Here is a 25,482-nt window from a genome sequence, read left to right on the forward strand (position 1 = left end):
CAATGTTTTTTTAGGAGAGGGGTTTCAGTCATACTTCATATATTTTTGCTCTGGAGTTTGTGTATTTGGAAATGTCCTCCCTGGCTACGCAACTGAAGATGACGTATGATTTTATGTTACATCTCTCTTTTAGTGTATGGTTTCTAGTGTGCTGTCTTTACTGTATTTATCTTTTACTGTACCTGATGCACCCTTTCATCTACTGTTTTCTAACCAAAGCTTGTTACATTCTTTTTCTTTTATCAGTGTTATTGGTCTCTTCCCACTGTATTGCTGCAGAGCGCATGGCACTTTGTGTGATAACAAATTAAATGATATCCACCACATTTATAGTGAAACGCATTGTGCATGGTTACTTTGTTACATATTGCTCTGTTTATTTAGTAGTATCCGGAGCGGATAATTGATATGATTGTTACTTTGGACTATCTGATGCGCACATCTGCTGTTAATGTGAAATTGCTACCTTCAACTGCAACCGAAATATTATCATTCAGCGAACAATTTCGGTTAATCAACATGAAACACAATGGGCAGCCACAAAGTTACGGCTTAGGGCCTGTTAGCTTAGAGTTATGCAAATGTACAGCTGTGAAAATTTACACCTATAGAATATTTTCTGTTTTTTACACATGGTGCCTATATATATATATATATATATATATATATATATATATATATATATATATATATATATATATATATATATATATATATATATATATATATATATATATATAAGGGAAAGAAGTGTATAATTAAGGGCTCGTGTTTGCGTGTTTTGACACAATAATAATGAGATCTAACAGACAATAATGCCAAGAGGAAAGTATAGGGAAAGGTATTAGACCAAATTGTAATGTAAACGTGAAGAAAGAAAAGTGGGTGAAAAAATAACTTTGCCGTGGGCAGGGACCGAACCTGCGACCTTCGAATAACGACCTTCGAATAATATATATATATATATATATATATATATATATATATATATATATATATATATATATATATATATATATATATATATATATATATATAAGGGTCATGAACCACCCCTGGGCTTGGTGAAGAGAGAGACCGTGATCAAGTATAGAATTTGTATTTCAATACCTTCAACTACTCAACATTTCAACTCTTTACTAACAAGAATACGAAAAAGTTAGTAATACCTCAAGTGAGGTAGTAAACGTTGCAGCTACTATACTTCTTTGCATGCAGCTAGTAACTGCTTACTAATGTATGTAGTAAATAGGTAGCAAAGAGGTAGTAAAAATTCAAGAGAGGTAGTAACAGCTGCAGTTGCTACCCTATTGCAGTTAGGTTGCAACTGTTTACTAATGTAAGTAGTAAATAGGTAGGAAGAAGCTAGGAACGGTTCAGGAAAGGTAGTAACCGTTGTCGTTACTACCTGTTCGCTTGCAGTTACTACCTTTTTACTAACTTTTTTTTAAGAGTGTATCATTCATCTATCATTTGTCATATTGGTGACGATTCTATTTTCTTAATTGCCATTGTTCCGTTAGATTCACAAACCCTTGTATTGTAACTATTACGTCAAACAGCTTTAAACACAAGGGACAAGGAATGATCCAACCCAGGAAGCTCCCTTCCGTCCATATGCTCGTTCCTCTTCATTATTCTATTCACGAAGATTACCCATGCACCACTGCCACCGTTTCATGTCTAGACAGATATACATCGGAATAGACCTTCCACTGTCTTCACCTTCTGGCACCAGTGCATAGAGGCATAAATCGTTGCCGGCATATCTTTCTTTCACAACGCCACTTGACTCGTCTAATGGTCAGCGAAACGATAGAGATAGGCGATCAAGTAGGAGTAAAATGAAAGGCCGTTAGAACCATCACCACCGGTGATAGCACGTCTCTGCGAGAGGCTTAATAGTTATTGCGACGGGGGCGCGAGGTACTCTCTGGCAGTGCACAAGTACATATAGACGATGCGACGGCGAATCACCGAGACGTGCTCGGAAAGCAAAAGAGACAGTCAGAGCGCAGGCCACCGAAGCGGTGGTGTGCAATGCTAATGAGCGCACGCGGTGAGGTTGCTGCTCCCTCTCTTCCCAGAACTCGAGCGCTTGGCGCGCTACTCCGGACATCGCGACCTTTTCTTTGTAAAATGTATATATGTTTGCTTCATCGCTGTGGAACCAGCTAGCGAAGCATTACGTGCGAACGTGTGTCGCGTCACTTAACTCGCACGCTAAGAAACGATGGGCGTATGCTACCAACAGTATAGTTTTCTTTTATCGTTGTTTTTTTTTGCGTCGCTTTTGTTGCTGATGCGAAGCGATATAGACAATCTATGGCACGGCGAGGCACTTTAAAAGCGTCGCTTATAACTTCGCCGGAAGTGGTTCTGCAACTTTTTTTTTTTTGATTGGGACTGTATCTTTCAAAAGGTTTTACTGTTGTGCGAATAGGTCCTTTGAGATTTGCAGTGTGGCTAATTATAGCCAAGGCAGTTATAGCCTTGTCATTGAATATAATGCAATGACATTTGTCATCAATCAATTAAACGAGCGCGTAAAGTACAACAGCGACATTTATATTAGTTGTTGTGTGAAAGAAAAAAGTAATCATTAATAATATGTGATCGGGTTTAACGCTCCAAAACCGTGATTATGAGAGACGCCGTAGTGGAGGACTTCAGAAATTTAGACCTCCTGGGATTCTTCAATGTACACCTAAATTTAAGAACACGGGCTTCGAGCATTTTAGTCTCCATTGTAGTGGACCCAGGACTTCAGGCGTATCACAGCAGTTTGAGCTCACCAGCTTTTTTTTTTTATGTTCTCTTCTTTCTTTCTCTTTTCATCCCTCAATCCCCTTCCCCCGGTGTAGGATAGCAAACTGGATGCTCACCTGGTTGACATTCCTGCCTTTCCTTCATCTACCTCCTCCTCCTCCACCTCCTCCTCCTCCTCCTTCTCCTTCATCACCTCCATTGAAACTGCGGCCGGTATTCGATCCTGTGGCTTGCTTATCAGCAGTCGAGCGCCCTAGACCACCGAAGCGGGTTTGTTTCCTGAAATGAACGACACCACGCCTGTTTGAAGGTCGAGCAAGCGACACTGAGAGAGAGAGAGAGAGAGAGAGAGAGAGAGAGAGAGAGAGAGAACAGAAGTGAACCGAAGAGAAAGGCACACTACTTCAAAACACACAAAATATAAGGACTCTGTTCAGGCGGAGAAAATTTGTTGTATAACTTTTTTTTACACACCAAAATGCCTAAGCACGACTTACCACAAAAGATGCATAACTTAATAAGTATACCCCCTACGAAATAAAAATCAATTGTGGAATCTTGTCGCTTCAAACCGTCTGCTCTCAAGCCTCTCATATTCCTGCATGTGGGCCCCGCCGCGGTGGTCTAGTAGCTGAGGTACTCGGCTGCTGACCCGCAGGGCGCGGGTTCGAATCCCGGCTGCGGCGGCTGCATTTCCGATGGAGGCGGAAATGTTGTAGGCCCGTGTGCTCAGATTTGGGTGCACGTTAAAGAACCCCAGGTGGTCTAAATTTCCGGAGCCCTCCACTACGGCGTCTCTCATAATCATATAGTGGTTTTGGGACGTTAAACCCCACATATCAATCATCAATTCCTGCATATGGAACGTGGACTCACGTGCACATGGAGTTGTCCAGTCGAGTACGCATGTTGCCAAAATAACGTCAGTCCAGGAACGTATTTAGTATAGCGCTATATAAGCATGCGTGTTGTCGCCTTCTTTCCTACCTTGCGAATTCTGCTGAGAATAAAATTAACTACAGAAAGAAGCACTGATTGCATGGCAAGGATAAGTAAGTATTGGTACCCGCCATGTATTTTCTACATATAGCTATACAGTGGGGATCGGTACAATGACCTCCGTGTGAGCACAACATGTATAGTTTGTAGCACCTGATGACGTAGAGTTGTTCTGTGCGTCTTTTCGAGTCTATACATGTATGATACGCCAGACTACATGACGTTATTGAGGGCACACCGCTGTAAGAATCAATGTAAATGGGTGCGTGAATTTTACTTAAGGGTGATCACTTGCGTAATCTCGTTAGTTTTAGCTTTAAAAGCCACATGGTGATTCTTTTTTTGTTGTTGTTAGGTGTAGCCATATGAAGCACACTGAACATAGCGCGAGCAAACAAGAAGCAATGAAGGTGCTGCAACACTTCTTCGAAGATACGAAGATTTGTGACCACTACTGAGCGGACAAAAGTTAAAAGTGAGCGTCGCGACTACGTGTTTGTTCTGACCATAGGAGAACTTTTGCTCTCACCCATGTAGGACTGTGTATATGTATATAGGCTATTTTTTTATTTGTAACAATCAAGTGGAAAGGCGTAGCGGTCGCAAGTAACGGTGACAAATATTCCTTCGTTGATCTTCTACTTCAATAAAAAAACATGAGGATCGATAGCTGTACATATATGTGCTGTATGTCACCTTATACTTCCGTTGGATTCTGGCACTGTGTTTCGTTGCAATATCCATCAAGACCAACTAGCCGACAAAACAAGCGTCAACAATAGTCACCTGATGCCAACCGGCAATGCAGCCAGGAAAAGCATAGGAGGCGTTATTTGTAATTTTTTATACAAGTGCAGAAATCAGGACATAAAGAGTACATGAATTATAATTTTCGGAAAACCAAATCGCTGCCGATGGGAACCGAACCCCACAGCTCACTCAAGGTACGGCGGCGAGTTGTTTGCAGCATATACAATTCTGTACATCAGGAGGCGTGTATAAAGCAACTTGCGATACTCTATCAATAAGAAAATGAAATAACAGAGAAAGTATTTCGTCACAGTTTGACTAGCATTAGGCCGAACTCTTCGAAGAGGCATCTGAAGTCATATTATTTAACGAGCTGTGTGTTTATAATTCATCGCCGTTAGCCAGCCCTGACATCACAAAAAAAGAAAAGAATAAAAAAACAAAGAATCAGACATCTATCACGATGAACCGGTGCCTGTACTTATTTATTCCCTTGAGTGTCGCTTTATAAATAAGAATATGGGTATTCTTTGTACGAAAACAAATGTCGGGAGAAAAATATTGCGACACAAGACACTTCACGCACCACACTAAATGAGATTGAAGGTCGACGTCATTAAATGTATAGTTGTCCTGACGCAAATTCAAGGAACGTATAGCTACGCAGACAGAATCAAACGGGACCAGAAAAAAACCGTGGATAACTTTGCTGGCTGGTATTCAGGAAACTTTTTCATGCAAGAACTATTCGTAAGAGCAAATCCCAACCATACACAATGCTGAACGTATTAGAGAAGGCAGAGAAGCAATGACAAAAAGCAGCGACGAACTTTCTAAAGGTATCGTGAATTTGGCCTCTGAAAAGTACTTTCTCTCCATTCCACAACACGACGCTTTCGTCTGGTGTATATAGAGTACTGTTTGATCGACAATCCGAAACACATGTACAAATAATTTTCGTCACCATGCCACTGCGTGCACAGTTTGCGAACTATCAATCATACCATAGTGGAGTGGTTGACGCGTACGGCTTGCATTGGCACAGAGGCGTGAACAGTATAGTAGTGCCTGATTGATTGATTGATTGATTGATTGATCGATTTGTGCGTTTTAACGTCCCAAAACCACCATTTGATTATAACAGACGCCGTAGTGGAGGGCTCCGGAAATTTTGACCACCTGGGGTTCTTTAACGTGCACCCAGATCTCAGTACACGGGCCTACAACATTTCCGCCTCCATCGGAAATGCAGCCGCCGCAGCCGGGAATCGAACCCGCGACCTGCGGGTCAGCAGCCGAGTACCTTCGCCACTAGACCACCGCGGCGGGGCAGTATATATAGTAGTGCCTATCAAAGCATTTTAGGAGCTTGGTCGGCAAGCTTCTAATGCCGGCGCCTCGTCCGGCGGCGTAGGCGTAGTGGTTCTTGAGAAAGAGAAAGGAAGAGAAAAGTGAGCCCCGTTATTGTCTGCTTCAATGAGCGACACCGCCACAGGGCTCACAAGGGATGGGGGTGTGGAGGGATAAAAAGGGTAGAAGTGAAGGTATAGAAAAGAGGAGTAGGCAGCAGACGTGAACGCCAGTGTTGCCGGTGTACACTTCTCCGGTCGCCGCTCAAGGCAGTGATTCCAGCAATGCTCACTAGATGGCGAGCCACCTCCCTTGACGTTGGGGAGCGAGCGGCGCGCACATTAAGTTTTCCTACAAGACGTCTGTTTTCGATGGCCCGCGTGCTCGCCGCCTCGCGACTTTGCCCACTTCGTTCTCACCTCTTCGTAGGAACGGCAGCCCGTGACAAGTTCCTACGATCAGTGCTACGCACGGGTGCCGATTTCCCCTAAGCCCCCTCGCCTGCCTGCTCTCAAACCCGTTGAAGAAAGCCTGATCGCTTCACGCCTGCCATTTATGAGCGTTAGGCATTTGATTCACGGCAGCATCCAATATGGCATAAAAGGGCAGGTGGTCAAGGTAGTGGTGGTGGTGTTGCAGCAGGCGGGTTTGCCTGGCCTGCACGGCCGGCAATTGTTCCGCCTGAGCATCTTCTGAATTTGGAAATTGTCACCACGCGTCAGACAGCCCAGTGTCTCGCAGGAAGACCAACAAAATTTGTTACACGTTCCTCCTAGTTGCCGTGGGTCCTTCAGAAAAAAATGACGTCATCAACTGTCCGGTGCCTATGACAGCCTTCTTGCAAGGTGCGGATCATCGCTGCTCTTTGCGCATCAAACTGTGGGCAAAGCCAAATGAAATGTTCAATATCCCCGATGTCACCACAGAAGGCACAGAACAGGGAAGCGTATCTCCCAGTCTTGAATGACCAGGCCGGGGTGTATGCGGAGCCGGTTCTAACGTGCTGATAGATGTGGCTAACACTGTGCAGTGTCGGCCAAGGAACGTGCCAGACAACGCTGCCTTCTATGTACTGTACACTTCAAGCGCCGGCTCGTTAACAAACCTCCCTACCTAACTGGTCTCGCCAAGAATCGCCTGGTACACCTCCGAGCAAGCTCCTCTAACATTATTCACTTCGTGAATGTGGAGGTGATTTTTTACAGCGAAAGCTGTTATGAGATCAGAACATGGCTCACGCGCGGCGCCGTAGCTTTCTGCCGCCGCCGCCGCCGGTGTCCGGAATCGGTGTCGAACGAAAAACATACGGTAAATAAAAAACACCGATGACACAATGGGATTCGTGCCCGGTCCACTGCGTGCTAGCCCAGTATTCTACCACTGTGCGACGCCAGTGCTTGGAACAAGTTTCTAAACTGGCCTTAGGCAGGCTTGATGCCGGAAAAGGAATCGCGTTAACATGAGTAATAAAGTGTTTCGGAACATCAAAGGAAGAGCCAGGTGTCACACCATGCGAATTGTCACACAACGACTAACTCGTCCAATGTTTCAACCCATTAAAAAAACTTGTTCTTGATCACCTATTAACTGTGGCACATACCAACTTCCCGCATGTTTCTTCATCGTCGTCAGCCACTGCATAAAAAAATTGCACAAAATTTCCAAGTGTATAGTGGATACTACGCTTGTCCAAAGTATGACGAAGGATAGCATAGTGAATGATGGCCTACTAAACTAAATTTATGATTCTTTATGGCGCAATGGGTACCCAGCAGTGTGCTTGTAGCATCCCAAAGAGTGTTTAGAAAATGCTCTGAAATGCCTCTCTTCTAGCTTTCGCTGTGACTGTGCTGCGTGTTCCGTTCTGGCCTGGCGTTTTTTTTCTGTTTTTTTACGGTGTTGCGGAGACAATGAAGAGTATCCAACGGTGGCCTGACATACATGTTACGGTAACGACACCGATGGTGTAACGGAAGGAGCAGACAGATACAGCGAGTCCCGAGTATTATTTTTTTTTCACTGTTATCGAAGATACACTAAGCATATGTGACACATTGTCTAAGTAAGAAAATACCATGAGTATCTTCGATGAACTGCCTCAGAAAGGAGGCGAAAATGTTGTAGGTCCATGTGCTCAGATTTGGGAGCACGGTAAAGAACCCCAGGTGGTTCCAATTTCCGCAGCCCTTCAGTATGGCGTCTCTCATAATCACATGGTGGCTTTGGGACATTAAACCCCAGATAACAATAAAATCAATATCAATCAAACTGCCTTAATAATACTATTAAACTAGAAAAACGAAAACGCAAGTTCAACTTTGCTCATCCGAAACCCATGCGCGTTGAAGTTATGCTTCACAGACAAAATCACGTGTATTGCGGGCAAGCGACCAACTACTGCGAACCCGGAATGCACGCGGCGTTGACGGCGACACCCTTGATAGCGGCAGAGACCAGCAGGTGCCGTGAGCGCAATCAATTTGTTCGCCGACGCGTGGCTTGTGCCTGATCGCGGCGGCCAAGGAGGCAACATTCATTACGAGCCGTTTTGCTGCTGCCGCCAATTGGGCAGGAGCGCGCCTAATGGCCGCGCGGATGAAGGACGCGTCGCGGCCGGCTTATCGGGCGCGCAGTGAACCTGGCGAGAGCGCTTCCCGCAGCGAGCTAATTACTGCGGCTCGATTCCCGCGCGTTTCCTCGGCGGCGGCCGCGCGCGCGGGGGGGCTCGCTTTATCGACGGAATACAGGGAGCAGCAAATCCCGACCAAGCACTTTGTCGCTTCCTAACTGGCGCCGGCGTGCGTGCGGCCAGTTCTCCATTATCCACCATCATTGCAGGAAGGAGGAGGGGAGGAGAGAGAGGGGACCGCGCATGCGCGACCCGCCCCGCGCGTGCCGCCGTCCGTCGCCGCAGCCAGAGAGAGCCGCAGCGCGCGGGCCGCAGGCGGCACAGCAGCATGGAGAGCGGTGCGGCGGCCTCCTCCTACCCGCTGCACAGCTGGCACCCGCACGTGTACGCCCAGCCGCCCAAGAGCCCCACGCCGCACTCGATCGCGCACATCCTGGGAATACGCGACGACACCAGGAACAGCGACCAGCCACTGAACTTGTCGTGTCCGGGACGCACGACGTCGTCGCCCGGCCTGGCCGCCTCGCCGAGGGCCTCGTCGGCACACGACGCCAAGACATCGCCGCTGCCCGCACTCGGGACGCCCAGTCTGCCGCACGCCGATGCCCAGCTGGCTCTGCCGAAAGGTGAGTCCCTTCTCGGTCTCGAGAGACGCGCGCAGCACGCAGCCGAGGCGCACAGCCCGGCTGCCTGCCGGGCCGCTCCAACACGTGCTCGCGCGCGCCCACAACAGGTGCCCGCCCACCGCGCGCGCGTCTGGTGGCCGCGCGCACCCTCGCCTGTCCACCACAACCCCGTGGGCACTAAGGAACACCTGGAGACTCGTAACAGCTATTCGGCGCCCATTTGCTTGAGCCGACAACATCCTCGCCTTGAGTCTATCAAAACACCCACACTAGATCTGGACAGAAAAAAAAAAAAAAAACATTGTCATGCCTGACTTCAAATTTGTTTGCGATCATGAAGTTTTTGTGCTGCCGGGAGCAATGGTTAACTGTGGTTACATGAAACTTGATGATTTATTTAGTCTTCTGTGTGTTTTTTTTTTTTCTGTTCGTGTTCTCAGTTTGTAGCGCAACTGCCTTTCTAGTTATGATTGTCAGGAGTTCTACAGGAAAACGAGAGCACTTATAGCATAGTTTGTGACACACTTTTGACAAGAGGTGGAACTTATTCTCTGCAAATATTATTGTCATTTCCCAGAAGCCACTCAACGACATCAAATGATACCAATGCAGTCATATATGAAACGGCCATCTTGTATAACGCATAGAAAAACTCACCCGCACCACGTACAAATCGCCTTGGGCACGCGGTACTTCAACTTGCAATATTTTATCGGCGTTCATGTTTTCTTTATATTTACTTTCATCCTAAATGAGAACCGGCTGGCACCTGAAGCAAAAGTCAAGTTTAAACACTATCACTAAGTGCGTGGCATGACGCGCAAGCGACACTTGCGTTTGAACGAGTTGGCGCCCTAGTTTTTATGAGGCCCCCCAACAAACGTGACGAAAGTGGCAATTTCTAAGCTTCCAGCTCATCATTATTTCTCTGGTGAACATGCCTTATATCCAAACTACTTTAATGTATAATGCAAGATTAACATAATGAAAACACACACAGCTATTGAAATTGTAAATTTATCGCAAACCCTTAACTTACATCATTAGCCTTTCATTGCAGACATTGAGAAGGCGAGGCACATATAAATCCAACGACAGAAAAATTCTCGGAGCTATTCTTCCGTAAGCCCGTCTTGCTATTAGCCGGCCGAGTTCACTAACGACGCCTCAAGCATTATGATTGGCTGAATCCTTTTTTTTTTTTTGTCTTGCGAAGCGCTCAGCCTACGGCCTGTTTTCTGAATACGGAACCTTCTAAAATACTCGCCAGCTCTTATATCTCAACAGACTCCAGGCACGGTGGTTCTGTTGGTCATAACTGCGGTGCTCCTGTGCGAAAGAGAGCTGTGCACTAACTGCGTGCTTAACTTATGCATTCGACAGTTATCTGCACAGTTTTCTTGCGCCGATTCAAGCTCTTTCCAGGTAGAAATATTTAGTTTTTTTGTTTCTTTTTTTGCCCTATGTCGATTCGAATGCGAACTGTGCTCAGGTGTTCAACAATCAAGTATAATGATCACTTGAAAGTCCTACGCGCTAAAGCACATGCCAGTGTGTAGCCCATATACAAATAACTACATAATCACGCACTGACGGCTCAGTTAGGGAAAAAATAAATAAAAAATAAATGACCAATATATTCGGCGTCATTACGCTAATAACATAATATAAGAAAAACAACCGTAAGACCACGGGCGCGACGTTAATTTTTAATTTGGAAGCACACGTATCGATATCTATTTATTTTAAATCACGAACATGTATGCTGTTCGTTGCAGAATAGTCAACGCAACTGCCGTCAGCTTCACCGAGTGACGTGGTAGGTTATTTTCAATAAAGCGATTCAGTTACGTAAGTGGAGCAGCCCAGTTTTGTTCACCAGTTGGCGAATAAGGACGTCATAGCGTTACGAGCGTGCGATTGGTGACGTTATGCACGTCGAACTTTGTCTGCAAGAAGGCTTTAACACTTGTGACACGGTTGTCGTTTTTATATCACTTGCTTTGCGAGAACAAAAAAAAAAAGGAAGAGGAGAAGAAGAGGACAGGATCGCTGTGCAATGTTGACTGTGAGCACACCATCCTTATTTCGTCCCCGTGGAAGGGCAGTGCGATGCACTGACAAGCTTGAGAGTAGTTCATTGGTCGGACGCAGGCGCGTACACATGGTGGGTCCCAATCCATCGCAATCAGGAGCTCAATCAGTCAACATATATGATGGGAACCTGCTGCCCGTACGAGTGTTTGAAGATACACTATACAGCCAGGCTTCCACAACGTTGTGTCCAGATTGGCTGTCTTCGCCGTAATAATGGGTGTCGGTAAATGTATTGGGCAAGGAAATACCCCAATCTGTCCGTTCTCGTCAACAGCCTTCGAAGATGAAAGGTTCCCGTATTAGAACTCATAGGCCCTCACTTTTCACCTGTCATGTTGATGTCCTCCTCTGAACCATTAGACGTAGAGTTGAAAACGTTTTGTGCCTGGACGATGACTTAACTTGCTCGGTTGTTTAATTCAGTGGTATTAAACGATAAACTGCCTTCGTTTTACGCATTGTCTTGACCATATGTAAGTGTATTTGGAGAAATTTATTTTGTGATTCGTGTAGGATTTCCGGTGTTAGGGTTTTACAACGATTTAGCGGTGGCAAAACATTGAAAAAACTGGAGCACCACCAATGAACGAAGAAATCGAATGCATCCGCACCATTTCGTGATCCATTTGTGCTCACCAAATCCTGTACTGCTCGTGAAATGTTCTAAGCTCCGATCGCTTATTAAAAGATGGAGCGTCTGTGGGTCATTTTAAAGGTGTAGTGGCAATGTCATGTTTAGCCGATAAAAAACATTAGTGATTTCATCAATGCGGGCAAGTTAGAACCACAGCAGTCTTCTTTATAGTTATTAGGATTACAATTAAGCGAAGATCACGTTACTTTGTTAATCACATCGCTTGAAACTTGACTGGTTGCGGAAGTATCAATTGATTTCCTTGTAGTGTTAAGTGTCGTCACTCTTCCGCTTTGTAACTATGTGCGCCTTTCCGCTGCGTTAACAGACTATGACTCTCTAGGGGCCTCGATTACTTCCGGCCCCAGACGCGGTTCCGGTTTTTGCGTAGCAACAAAGTCTGCCTGATCTATTTCTGGCACGCAAGCTTCACTCATGATGCACAATAGTTCATTATATTGCGTTATTCCCTTACCTGCATGCGCCGACTGCATATGAGATGCAACACTTTTGCTGGTGCGATCGAGTGGTGTGTAAAAAAAAGTGCACTCAGGTCTTCATAAAGGGCGATTTAGTAGGTAATGGTTCGTACTTACGCAACCTCAAACAAGTGCTACCGCAACGGAAATTTTTGACGTGTAAAAAGACGAAAGACATGCTCGATAGCAACGGACATTGCATCTGCTCGTCTGGTATGCCGTGTTCTATGATTTTGTCGGGAACAGGGTGTACTTTTGTTTTGTTCTAAAGAGAAGACTCGGCTGTTCACTCCCACGCAAGGACACGAGTACGTTTTCTTAGGGCAACGTAAGTTTGTATAGACCTCTTCCTTGCTCATTCTGACGCGCAAAATATTTTTCTCTCATTGTGAAGCTATCTATACTGAAATATCTCCAAAAGTTTCCTAAACGAACTGGCAAAAGAGTGGCTTGTTCGGTAAACTGGTGCATGGTAATACTAAGCGAACGTCTGAACTGAGGATCTGAAGAACTAGACGACGGAGTCTGTTGCCTAGTTCTTCCTTTTGTTTTTCGTTTTTGTCCCCTCTTGTTATACTCTCTTGATATGCGAACAATAATTGTTTCGTATTGCTTGGTACAGTGTGTTGAACGGTTACCTTTGCGAAAAACTTGGTGGATAGCCTCACCTGTATATCTTTATGCCTGATCAAAACTTCTTGGGTTTTCTCCAAAGTACTCAGTTAATTTATAGTGAAAATGGACGGGGAACTCAGCCCGTCGAAGCTTACGTCCATCGTCCGCCTATCCTGGGCCTCTTGCTCTGAAAACTTTTCGATTTCGGTACCAACAGCAATTCCCTTCTCGAAAAGTTGCTGGTTGTTTCTTCTTTTAGCGGTCATGAAAGAATCTGTCGTCCAAACTTCTTCCACCGTGTGGATACATTCTGTGACATTGCGTCACCCAGTCTATCGCCTGTTTATGCTAATTGCCCATTATCTCCCTCCTCCTACCGCTTAGGGTGGTTAACCGCACACTTTTCCGGTTAACCTTCCCGCCTTTTAGTTTCATCCTCAGTCTTTTGAATTGCACGCTAATCACTGCAGCTGACAAATCAACCTTTCTTTTTTTTTTTGCCCCTAAGCCGGGTAGCTCTACGTGTATTATGCCATTAAGTGCTTCCGCGAAAAATGCATCATTTTCGTTTTGCTTTTACATACAAAGTAAAACTCAGAAGTGTGGCGTAACTCTGACGTGGGCGTAAATATTCATTACCATGCCGGTTAAACAGCAAGCTGTTCCATTTTGAGACCAATGCCATTTGATGCTCGCACGCGTTACTCGAAGGTCGCAGGTTCGATTCCTGCTCACGGCAAGTTATTTTTTCACCCACTTTTCTGTCTTCTTATTTACATTACATTGGCTCTAATACCTTGCCCCATACATTCCTTGGCATTATTGTCTGTTAGATCTCATATATATATATATATATATATATATATATATATATATATATATATTGTGTGTGTGTGTGTGTGTGTGTGTGTGTGTGTGTGTGCAGCTTTTGAGGCATTACAGCTCGTCGCTGAGTCCACTGTTTATTCTCAATGAATGTTTTCTGAAATAAATGTGCCCGTATACGCTAGTCGTTTGACGAGAGACTTCTGAGCTGTTTTTCTAAGCAAAGTATACTTTAATACGTACAAAAAAGAAGATAGTCCAGAAAGAAAGGAAGCAGGAAATGGGCTTTTGGCTCCTTTCTCTCATAAACGTTTCACGATCTCAACGAGGACACCCCGATGTTCCATTACGACTGCGCATCAGCTTAACCGGAGTGCTGATCTCTGTCTTTGGGCTCTCAGAGAGTGTCATTACTACGCGAGCAGTAGGCACCTGTGGAAACACATCCTTATGCATGTGTAAGAAGATCTGGAGCCAGCATTCATAACAAATTCAGAATGGTTGCATGTCAGCCGAAATTTGCCTAGCAGTGGTGTCAAAAGAACATTCAACATGTTTGAGATTTGTGCATGCTTATACTCGGACTGTGTACGCTTTTTTTTCCTCTCAAATTGCTCAGGATGAATCAGGGAGCCCTGTGAAGTTTAAAAAATAACACTTGTGATACTAATAAGCTTGCAACGACATGAACATATTGTTTTTGTGATATCAATATTTTACTACGCAATAATTTGTCATAGCCCCGCCGCAGTGGTCTAGGGGCTAAGGTACTCGGCTGCTGACCCGCAGGTCGGGGGATTGAATCCCGGCTGGGGTGGCTGCATTTTCGATGGAGGCGGAAATGTTGTAGGCCCGTCTGCTCAGATTCGGGTGCACGTTAAAAAACCCCAAGTGGCCGAATTTCTGGAGCCCTCCACCGCGGCGTCTCTCACATAATCATATGGTTGTTTTGGGACGTTAAACCTCACATATCAATTAATAACATACCGCTACAATTTTTCTTTAACGTAGATTTTAATAATTACCCGTGGCTACAACGATATCCCACATTTCGAGTCTTACTTATGGATGAAGTGAAATTTACTCACACGATAAATCGCAATAATCACGTATAGTTTATTGAAAACGTACAAATTTTTCTTGTATTTATTTATTTTATGAGAAAAGGCGTCTGGTTGCGTTCACAATGAAGAAGGAGTGCCGCTCAGAATACTGAATTAGAGTGACATGGGATAGCATTCAAAAATAATTATTGGATAAAATTAGCTTTAATTTCACTAGTGCGCAGCTTGAATATCACGTTATCAAGAATCGGGGGATCCTTGAGCTTCTCCTTCAAGAGTTGAACATGATAGCGATATCCTGCCTCTAGTACGTACTGGGTTTAAAATGGCTTTTGCCGCAGGTCGCGGGATCGGACCCCGGCTTTGGCGGCTGCATTTCTGGTGGAGGCAGGAATGGCCCGTGTGGTCAGATTTGAGTGCACGTCAAAGAACCCCAGGTGGTCGAAATTTCCGCAGCCCTCCACTACGTACGGCGTCTCTCATAGTCATATCGTAGTTTTGGGACGTTAAATCCCACAAAGCAATAAAACGGCTTTTGTCAGTGAACCTTTCGCATACGGCTGCATTCTGTAGTGTAATGAGTAGCATTCTTTAAACTACGCGCAATTGTGCGCGTGAAATCTTTCGATCTTTCTATATGCACCCACTATACGTGGCCTTAAGGGAAAAAGCACAGTAGCGTGTGTGCCTTTTTTTGTAGTTGGCCCGCTTTCAACCATGAATCCATGATAATCGCATGTTATGACGCCCGATCGTAATGTACGCTTGTACCACGCATTATTGCTGTCATAGTACAGAAGAGGTTAAAGTTCCCAGGCCACTATCCCATATATTTCTATGCAAGCGTGGCCTGAGAACTTTTGACCAGAACTGTACGTGTTGCAATGCATTGTTAAGTATGTATACAGGACGCGTGTGTTTGTCAAGCATGCAAGTTACTTTCGTTGCATTTACAAGCAGAGGAAGTTATTTTCACAGAATTTTAAGCGAATCCGTTGCTCATAACACTTGCTTGCCTCGCAAATGACCCGGATTCGATCCTCATTCAGCCCCAGAATTTCTTATTACTTATTTTATTTGCATTGTTCTTAATTTTTCGCTCACAACCGCTGACGCCGACACCGATATCGGAATTTCTCCGATACGAGCTGTTTAACTTTATCGCGTTAAAATATATGCTAAGGTAAATATTTAAAGAAAGCTATTTTGGGCAGTGCATAGATCATGTTGGGAACTGAACACAGCTATTTGTCGTGCAAGTATGAACTGCCTGTTTGGTTCATCAATATGAACAGGTCGAATTGCACTAATACATTTTGCTAAAACTGATTGTACGCGCGCGCTGCCCACACAATAACTAGGCTCTTGTGTATGAATCTGTGCCCGCATTCACAAAATCCAAGGAGTTTCGTAAGAGATGATTTTAGCCGATCTCGATGCGGGAAGTGTCGTTAGCGAAGCTGGATGATTAATGGGAAACTGCACTCGTGAAAGAGAAGCATTGCGAATTCGGCTCCCGACCAGTCGCATGCGAGTATAATATGGCGGCCGCAGGTCGCATGAAGGTTTCGACAGGTGGCTCCACTTCAACGGTCAATTCGACACTTGACACTCGTCATGTCGTCAATAGCTGTTTTTCTCTTACACTGAAGCTACTTCATAAAATGATACTGATGGAATGATTAGCCTGACAGTTTTATCATTGTTGCCGATAACATACTTGAATAGCAACTCAACAGGCTAATGATAATTTTCGGTTATTTTTCTTTGATGGGAGCCAGCAGCCGTGCATCGTGGCTGTCACAAGAAGCTGTCTTCAGCAATTACGAACATTCGCCTCAGTATAGTGTTGAGAATGGCAAGATCAAATGACTTTGGGGCTGTAAAGCGGTACTCCTTGCAATGATATCATCAGTGAGGCTGCGTGGTACGTCTATCAAGAAGCCCAGCGCAAAGTCATTTATATTTGCAGAACAGGCGTTGTGCGGAAAAACTTCCTTTGTGGCATCGTACTTAGAATAAAGCAATGCGCTGGCAATCACATATTACAAAAGGATTTCTATGAAAGGCCATCATGTTAAAGAGTCACGAAAAGGGATATTGTTCTCTGTCAAAGTGTAGCGCTTGCCGTGCTGCTTCATTGTATATGTTCGAATAATAATGACATGCTGTGGTGCAATTTAGATGCTCCCTGATATACCACGACCTAATTTTGTTGCCGCTGTAAAGAATAAACAGCCGCCATAGCCCCCGAGCATTAGGGTATAGGTGAGGTAAATTGTGAAACAAAATTTAAAATAGAAATATTTATTTTTATTTCACTCCTTACTATTAGACATTCGTACCGAAACTTTCCTTTGGGTACAAGGTATGTGCTATATAGATATTGCCATGTTTACACCGTACAAAAATTATTTTAGAAATAAATAAGAAATGCACCAGATGTCCCATTTTCCCCCAACCTGCGGGGGGGAAAAAACGCTGCGTGGGGCGAAACGAGACAGTGTGAAAACAAAATTCATTCCTTCAGTTTTTGCAGTAGAAAGACTTGAAGTTCACTCTGTGGGCCCTTACGCAGTCTTAAGGAGCCCAGGCCTTGAACTCCACGCATTGAATCTAGACACAACGCGGTGTAATGTTGCTCCGAAACTCCTTGCAGTTCAAACACCGCCGGACTTTCTTTGTGCTAACGTCATCTTTTGTTGAATGCTTGCACCTAATTGGATTATTCAATAATTGAATGCTAGAGATATTTGGACGTATCTTCACCTCTTTTTGTCGTTTTGATGTAGAACTGCTGATGCATTTCATGGCTTTTAACTTAGTCCGAAGGGTTTTGTGAAGCTATTAATTTAAAACTGTGCTATAGGTTCAGACTTTTTAGCGCTTGTTTTTTTTTTCTTTGGCAATTAGGGTGTTGAAAAACGTCATTGAAACCCACTCCCAAGACGTGTTTGTGAACGACTTGGCTTGAGGATTCAGCATTTTTTTTTCACGCGTCTCTTGAGGGCATCCTTATAGGAACGCGGAAAAACATTAATGCAGCGTTAAGAGAGGGAGTGATGTCCTGAATAGCAATCAGTGCTTTTTCATGTCGTTTTCCTCCCAGAAAGCTCTATATCATATGATTTTGTGCGTCCGAATCCTCACAAACAAATAAATATAATATAGAATGAGTGTAAGTTAATAATTCAATTATTAAGACACTCTCTAAGGCAATTGAATGCCTTTGTGTCGTGTTTTTTTCCTCTTACATAATTTAAAAAATTCCGCTTTGTTCCCGGGCACCAAACGAACTAAACTATTGTTTTTTTTGTAGCTCGTAGTGTAAAGTAACAAAATATGTATTTACGTACGTTGCCACACTGACGCAGGAGTAGCTTCATGCACGGGTCCGAAAATTTGGCCGAGCACAGAATTTCGCCTCTTTTTGACGGGCCACGAACAACACTTACAGCAGCCGCATAATTTATTCCGCGCAATTGCTGTGAGCAATCGTCAACATTTACACATTAAAAGTTAGACAAGGACCAGCACTTATCGCTGGAAAAGGTAAACGGAGAAGAGTAGTTTTTGTATTAGGTACAGAGGCCGGCAAAGTCAAAATGTCACGTTGCCCCGTGTCTCATTTTAGCCCACTTTACCCTAATGCACTTTGAAGCGAACGGTTGAGTTCGTTTGCGAACATCTCATTCATTTTTATTTTGTTAAAATGCTTGCATTATTTGTCGCGTGCCCATCTTACGGTTGTGACGAGAGTAAACATTTCATGAAACTGCCACTCCATCGGAACAGAGATCTCAATCGATACTAAGATGCGTCGCCACTATAAATTAATTCCACAGTTTTGTGTTGGTAAGCTTTTCGTGCTAATGATAATAATAGTATTCGGCCCTTCACGTTCCAAATGATTACGAGGTACGTCGCAGTGAAGAGCTCTGGAAATTTCGACCATATAACGCTTTTTAACGTGCACTGATATGGCACTACACACCGGCCTCTGGACTTTTCGCTTCCAGCGAAATGCGACCTCCGCGGCTGGCATCGAACTCGTGAATTGCATGGGCTGGGAAAGAGACAGGTGCGAGGGTAAATACGTAGCCAAGCCCGGACAAGCTATGTGCCCACCATCTCTTCTGTGACCCAGCCTTGCGAGACTTCGTGCAACCTGGGCGAATTTTTATTTTACAGTCTGTTTTATAATCAACTATAGTATGTTCAAAACTCGAATAACTTTTTATTTGATCTGTAATGCACATTCCTACGCCGGAACCTGTACGTTCAGAAATCAATTTCTCCTGTTTTTTTTTTTTTAATCGAATAAACGCACCTTTTGTCCGACTCGATCCCGCGCGCTTTTCTTGCATCTTTCCCTCAGGGTCCAGAGTTCGGAGAAATCTCATAGCCTATCGTGAGAGCAAATTTAAGACAGTCGTGAAGTGGATAATATGAAATATCGGAGAGCGCGGCCACACAACGGGAAATAGAACTCTGGAACGAAAAGCTTTTCGAATGCGGCCGAGGCTCCTAATATAGAAGCGATAAACTGTAGTAAGTTGGGCAGCCGACAGTGACGCAATCACAGTGCGTCTAGATTCAAAGAATGAATGCCTCGCAAGCAACGCGACCACGAATCATGTTTAACATAACCCAATTTACTTTATCGTTTATTTAAGAACGGACATAAAAGAGGAAACTGATTCAGTGCATACAGGAGGCTGCATAGAAGCGGGCGCAGATCGTAAAAATAGAAACGCGCAAATATAACGGCCGCGCTGTTGAACAGAGCGCGTAAACACTTCGATTTCCGGCGGAACCTAGACGCCATCAATTTCGACTTCTCGGACGGCTACACACTAGCGCGGCGCGGTGTTCGCGCGACGGCTATCATTTGCTCGGGGCTTGTACTGGGTCGATCTGGGGTGCGTCCGCGCCTCTCCACAGAACGCGCTTCTGCGAGCCGTTCCCCCCATCACGCCGCAGTATTCATCTCAATCTTCCGGCGTCTCGCTCATTTCAGCGATGAGGCTTAAACGTGACGGATACAGGGGCGCGTGATTCGGCGGACGCAGTATGGAAATCCAGGCGTGGAATCGAGCTTAATCGATGTTTCCATGGTATAACATTGCGTCAGCGCGAACCTAATGATTTGGACGGGGCGATTTCGCAACTACAACGGTAAGGTTAGGTCTTGAGCGTGTTTGCACATCTCTCGCAAGCTCCTGGATTGAAGAAAGAGCCGTGGCCGGTGCCCAGTTGGTATAGAGTGTACCGAACGTGTGATGTGAAGCATGTGGATATAAATCCATTCTGCTCTTTGTGTCTCTATTTTTTTTCTAGGTTGAGTGACTGGGCTGCTTCAAAAGTGCCCGCTTTCTTGACAAACTTAGCAAGAGATATAGACTGCATAAAAGCTATTGCGAGCGTAACAAATTAAATTTTAGCGATTATAGTATAGGCATGTTCGCAATTGCAACAACGCGAAAATTGTATACACAAGTATAAAACATTGTGAAATGCTAAAAAAAACAATGAAGCGAAAAGTGCTGTATTCGGTTGCATTGAAACTAGCCCCTCGGACATCACCTTGCTTATATAAGACAGAGGTCAGGGAAAAAGGACACAGTGCTGACTCCAGCCTAACCAGCGTCATCGGCAAAACAATATGCAAAAGCAGCCTCTGCAGGCCAGTATCTAAGCTCCGAAAAGTCTAGTCACACAAAACCAAAGAAGTTCGGATATTCTTTATTCACTATTTTGAATGCATTATCGTGGCCTAGCTTCACTTGCTGATCCGAGTAAGTATGACAAATGACGCGTACACTAAGTGACGCTTGCAGCACTTATACGTGTCTACAGGGAGCAAGCGCGCTCAAGTTCTAGGACGAGGTGGATGATTAAGCCATTTACATCTATTAAATTGCAAAAAAAAAAAACTGGTAGCGTCTCCTCTTGATTGATTGTTTTGTACGTGATAATGTATACGTCTGTGCCAGTAAAGTGTTATTTGATGATGCGAAAATAATACGTGATAATGCAATGGCAGGTATACGAAACACAAACTCATACAGTCCATTCGCTTCGCTAAATAATAAGTCGAACTCCGTGGCGCATAAAACGAAGTGCTTGCCTCTGCCTCTGTGTTTCGCACTGCCGATCTTCGACATGAACGTAAACCAATTCGTTCTCGTTGCGATTCATATTACGCGGAATGAGTACACGTGCACCAAATTCTGATGGTGAGAAATCATATATATATATATATATATATATATATATATATATATATATATATATATATATATATATATATATATATATATATATATATATATATATATATATATATATATTGCGATCCTCACTTCATCTAAATTACTGCTGTTTAAAGAAGATATGAGTACATAGCCACGACGTAAATAAGGGCAGGCAGGGTCTGAAATGAGCAAAATATTGGCGGCTGGATTTGAGGTACCTCGCCTCAAGCTATACCCAGTTGTACATGTCGATATACACATAAATAAAATGAAATGCTTGCACTACAGGCTATATAGAGAGAGGGTACGTCTGATCAAGGAAGACAGTGCTTCTGAAAAAAAAAACTAAGTCAGAAAAGTACGTATCGTGAGGCGCAATGAAGCTAAAAAATGTAACTAGTCAGCAGCGTTTTACGCATTCATACTCAATTCAGTGCCGTAAAGCACCGACAGAAAATGAGAGAGGGAGGAATGAATTACGCAAGAAAAGGCATGGATGTTAATCAGGTGCAGGCACGGGGTTGGCCAGGTATAACAAAGGTATGAGTAGCCGAGGTAATGTGAACCTCAACCTCTCTACAGCAACACAGCTGCAATAGAACAGAACAGGCACAGGAAAATGTGCCTTCTGAATAAACCGCGTATACACCGACTTATTTTGGACTCGCCCTCTGGATTTCGTGCCGACTGGTTGTGTCCCTGTGTCCCAAGTACAGCGCAGCTCTGGCCGCGACAGGCTTGCCCTACGCCAACTCCTGACGCCGACAAGAGCTCTCGATGAGTGCATGGTGCCCCGTCTTCGGACTCCTGTGACCGTGTCCATCTTTCCTATCTCCTCTCTACTTCCGTCGTTTTCTGTCGTTAGCTGTCCCGGCGCCTCGCTCTCTCCTTCCTCTCTATATCTGTTTACCTTTTAATCGCATTTTAATCCCTCCTTACCCCCGTCCCTCGTGAGCTACTGTTGAAGTGTCGCACTCTGATGCAGTTACGGGGCTCACTTTTTTCTTCTTTTCTCTGTAAGAATCACATAAGAAGACTTATTCTATGTCATATATATGCTGTAATTCCCATAGTATAACCATGTAAGTACAGACACGTAGATCACTCGAAATAGCGATTATTGCTATGGTTTGACGTTCCAAAACCAAGAGATAATTATGAGGGACGCCTTAGGAAAAAATGTCGACTACCGGGGCTATTTAAAGTGCACCTCATTTACTTGCACGGGTGTCTACCATTCATCTCTCTTCTATTGAAAGGCCACCGCTGCAGCCGGGATTCCATCCCGCCACCTTCGGGTAAGCAGTCGTCCACTATGAATACCGACGGCTTTTGGTCAGTTCTTCCATAGAAACCTCATATCAGAGCTTCTTACCTGAAACAATCAAAATGGGAAAAAATGGCAGTAGCTTAGCTCAGCTATGCCAGGATATACGTAGCGTTAGCAAAGGTTCAGCTGATTATTCTTAGTTTTCCAGAGTGTCTAGGATTAGCTTGATTACCATGCTTACTGCTGGTGCAATGACACACACACGGCATACGTATTATGTGGCACATGTATATTTTCTGCTCAACGTCCAGGTAGCTTCTCTATTGCCACAAAGACGGCTCGGTGGTCAGTGAAGTAACACGCTGCCATCTCTATGGCCCCAACACGGTATTTGGAATTGTCTGTCTTTCTGTGATAGCATAGCAGCGCCCGCGCGGGCGCCAGAACGTCTGTCAAGGTCATGACGTCACTCCTCTGAAAAGCTTCCCTGATTGTATTGAATTAGCTTGATCATCATGCTTACAGCTGTTCCAATGACACACACACGGTATACGCATTATGTGGCACATGCATATTTATTTTGCCGGGCAACTACTTCGGTATCCGATGAGTTAAGCTTCTCCGCTCTACTGCGCCGTTGAGCAGCATTTGCACTCTCCTTCTCCATGGCTATACCACAGTGGCAAACGCCAGTCAGAGGCGCTATCAAGCAGCTCCAGCGCAGTGTCAGATGGCGACTGCACAGGGAAGGTGCGCGCGTCGGCGTCCCTATGTCTACCAAGGCTATGACGGCACTCCTCTGGAAAGCGCACACCGGCGGCGGCGAGTCGCGCGCGGCCGCGGCCGAGGGCGAGGGAGGTGCCGGCTCCTGTACGTGACACCACTGATCGTCTGCGCAGCGCATCGAATTGCGCGCACACTGGCGGCGAGCCGCGCGCGGCGGCGGCGAAATATCATTGCGCATGCGCAGACCAGTGCCACGCAAAATTGGCTCAGCGAGGCCAGTGTAGCTAACGCTACAAAAGCGCGCACGCGAAGCACCACGTTTGTACCATAAAAATTGCAATCACTGCCACCTGACCAGGGCATGGTGAGAGTCGGTCTTTTTGATGCCCACTGCCGGTTCAAATTTTGGTCGTTTAATGTTGGCCTCTTTGTACCGAATGTCCGTCGCGGAAGTATGTAGTATAAACACAACATGCGCCTGTTAATGCATGTGCATGCACATACATAGACGTTTTTCAGTACAGATATTACGCGCATTTATGACTCGGTGAGACGAAAAGCGTTCGTGAAGCCAACTTTTAACTATATATAGGCTGTATACCTATAAAGCTGTTCACCTTCTGCGTCGCGTTCGGCCGCGTATATGGCGATCGCTAGCTTTAATGGCTAGACGTGGACGCCGCTTACGTGAACATAAATTAAACAACCCAGTTTCTTAATGAAATTATGCATGATCGGCTCGCTTGTCGCAAAATTACCCTGCAGGTATGTCAAATAGTGGTATGGAAGGCGTAGAAAGGTAAAAAGCAAATGTGTACATGGAGGTGGATATCCGTATAAAGTGAACTTAACTAGATATATGCAGTTTGTTTTATTAAATAATTTTCTTCGGGGCAGTGCTTTTCAGCGAAAATGGTTGGTGGTCACAAGACCAACAAAAAGCAGCAAACACAACAGACCGCTAAGGTGATGCCTACCAGACATCACAGTGTGGAGGAGCAGAAATGCAGCTCCTGTTGGATCACGAGTGCCCATTTTACTTTATACTGTTCAGCCGGCGGAAATTCCTGAAGGCGCGCAAGAAATTTAAATGCGCATGCGCACCTGTATCTAACTCCAAATACACATATCTCATGAGTGTGCGCATCTTTCGAAATCCCGGAGACCAAATGACACAAGCAGCATCGACTCAAAAGGGCAGAAGAAAGAATATTAAGCCTCACAATAAAAATTACAGGAATGATGTTACAGGAATGATGCACTAGCAAGCAGTTTAAAAATTTTTGAAGAGAGATGACAAGGAAAAATAAGACCGATTGTTGGTGTCATCTCGAAGTCGTCACCTTAACCAGTTGGCCTAAAAGTGGCCGCGCTGCGAGTGGTTTACACCTGGTCGACAAGAATGGGCCGGTAGCTTTTATGCCTGCCGCGATAAGCGCGCGTCGCACAAATGGGTGGCCCGGCACTTACCGGTTGCTGACGAGCGCGCTGGAGGCTCCGCTGTCACGGTGCTCGCACACGAGACGGCTTAATAGGGCCGCTTAAATCTGCAGCAGTGGCTGCAATCATCTATGCCGTGAAAAAGGTGACACGACCATGGCACACGGACAGGCGAAGTGTCTCCCTGGTTACGCTCTGTGGTTCCCTCACGCTGGATACTTATTTGGAGGACAAAGCGTGCGCGCAAGTAACGGGAATGGCACCGATGACGACGTTTACGAGCGAACTGGTCAGAGTAGATAGAAAGGGTAAAGTGTTGAAACTCAGAGAGCATATATATATATATATATATATATATATATATATATATATATATATATATATATATATATATATATATATATATATATGACACTGGATCCGTCGCATATAGAGCTGTAGATGTACATAGCGCGTCTTTTCCGTACGTCAACTTCATCTCTCTCTCTCTCTCTCTTGCCCTGTATTAGGGTCATGGGGTTCGTGTCTTACTGCTAGACAAGCTGTGGCAGGCAAACTGATGCTACATATCGCCTCATGACGAGGTGAAGGCCGCGAGCGCTAACATACAAATCGACTTACATGCAGGTGAAGCCAGGTGCGCATAAAACTTCCGCGACGGGAGAATACGACGTACACTTCCTTTGGTTTTTGGAAATAAATTAACGTTGTAAGTATGATGCATTTTATTAGCATCAATTTATTTGAATTTTCGAAAAGCTTCCATTACTGTGGATTCCATGAAGTACGTTAGATCTGCCGTATTGATATATTATTTCTTTTACTCGGCAGTGCTTGTTGCTAGATCATTAAGATAAGAAGTGCAGACGCACTTCCTGTGATAATTCTACCAGACACGCTGAAGAAAGCAGAAAGAGAAGCGGCAGGCTGTATCACTTCTGTACCCCAATTA

At 44.7% G+C, this 25,482-nt stretch overlaps 1 protein-coding gene and 1 long non-coding RNA gene across 3 annotated transcripts in view; one reads left to right on the forward strand and one right to left on the reverse strand.

Moving 5' to 3' along the window:
• Positions 1-2,937: 2,937 nt before the first annotated feature.
• LOC142775686 (uncharacterized) overlaps positions 2,938-25,482 on the reverse strand; it is a 134,344-nt gene continuing 111,799 nt past the window's right edge. For both annotated transcript variants that reach the window (XR_012886919.1, XR_012886918.1), the window contains one exon: positions 2,938-3,048. This is a non-coding gene — a long non-coding RNA (uncharacterized LOC142775686). The remainder of the gene's footprint in view (positions 3,049-25,482) is intronic.
• NK7.1 (homeobox protein NK7.1) overlaps positions 8,802-25,482 on the forward strand; it is a 164,474-nt gene continuing 147,793 nt past the window's right edge. Inside the window, exon 1 of the mRNA XM_037428129.2 lies at positions 8,802-9,123. Within this exon, the coding sequence (XP_037284026.2) occupies positions 8,826-9,123 (298 nt within the window). The 5' untranslated portion in view covers positions 8,802-8,825. The remainder of the gene's footprint in view (positions 9,124-25,482) is intronic.

This window comes from Rhipicephalus microplus, chromosome X (genome assembly GCF_043290135.1).
Source record: "Rhipicephalus microplus isolate Deutch F79 chromosome X, USDA_Rmic, whole genome shotgun sequence".
Taxonomy (NCBI): Eukaryota; Metazoa; Arthropoda; class Arachnida; order Ixodida; family Ixodidae; genus Rhipicephalus; species Rhipicephalus microplus.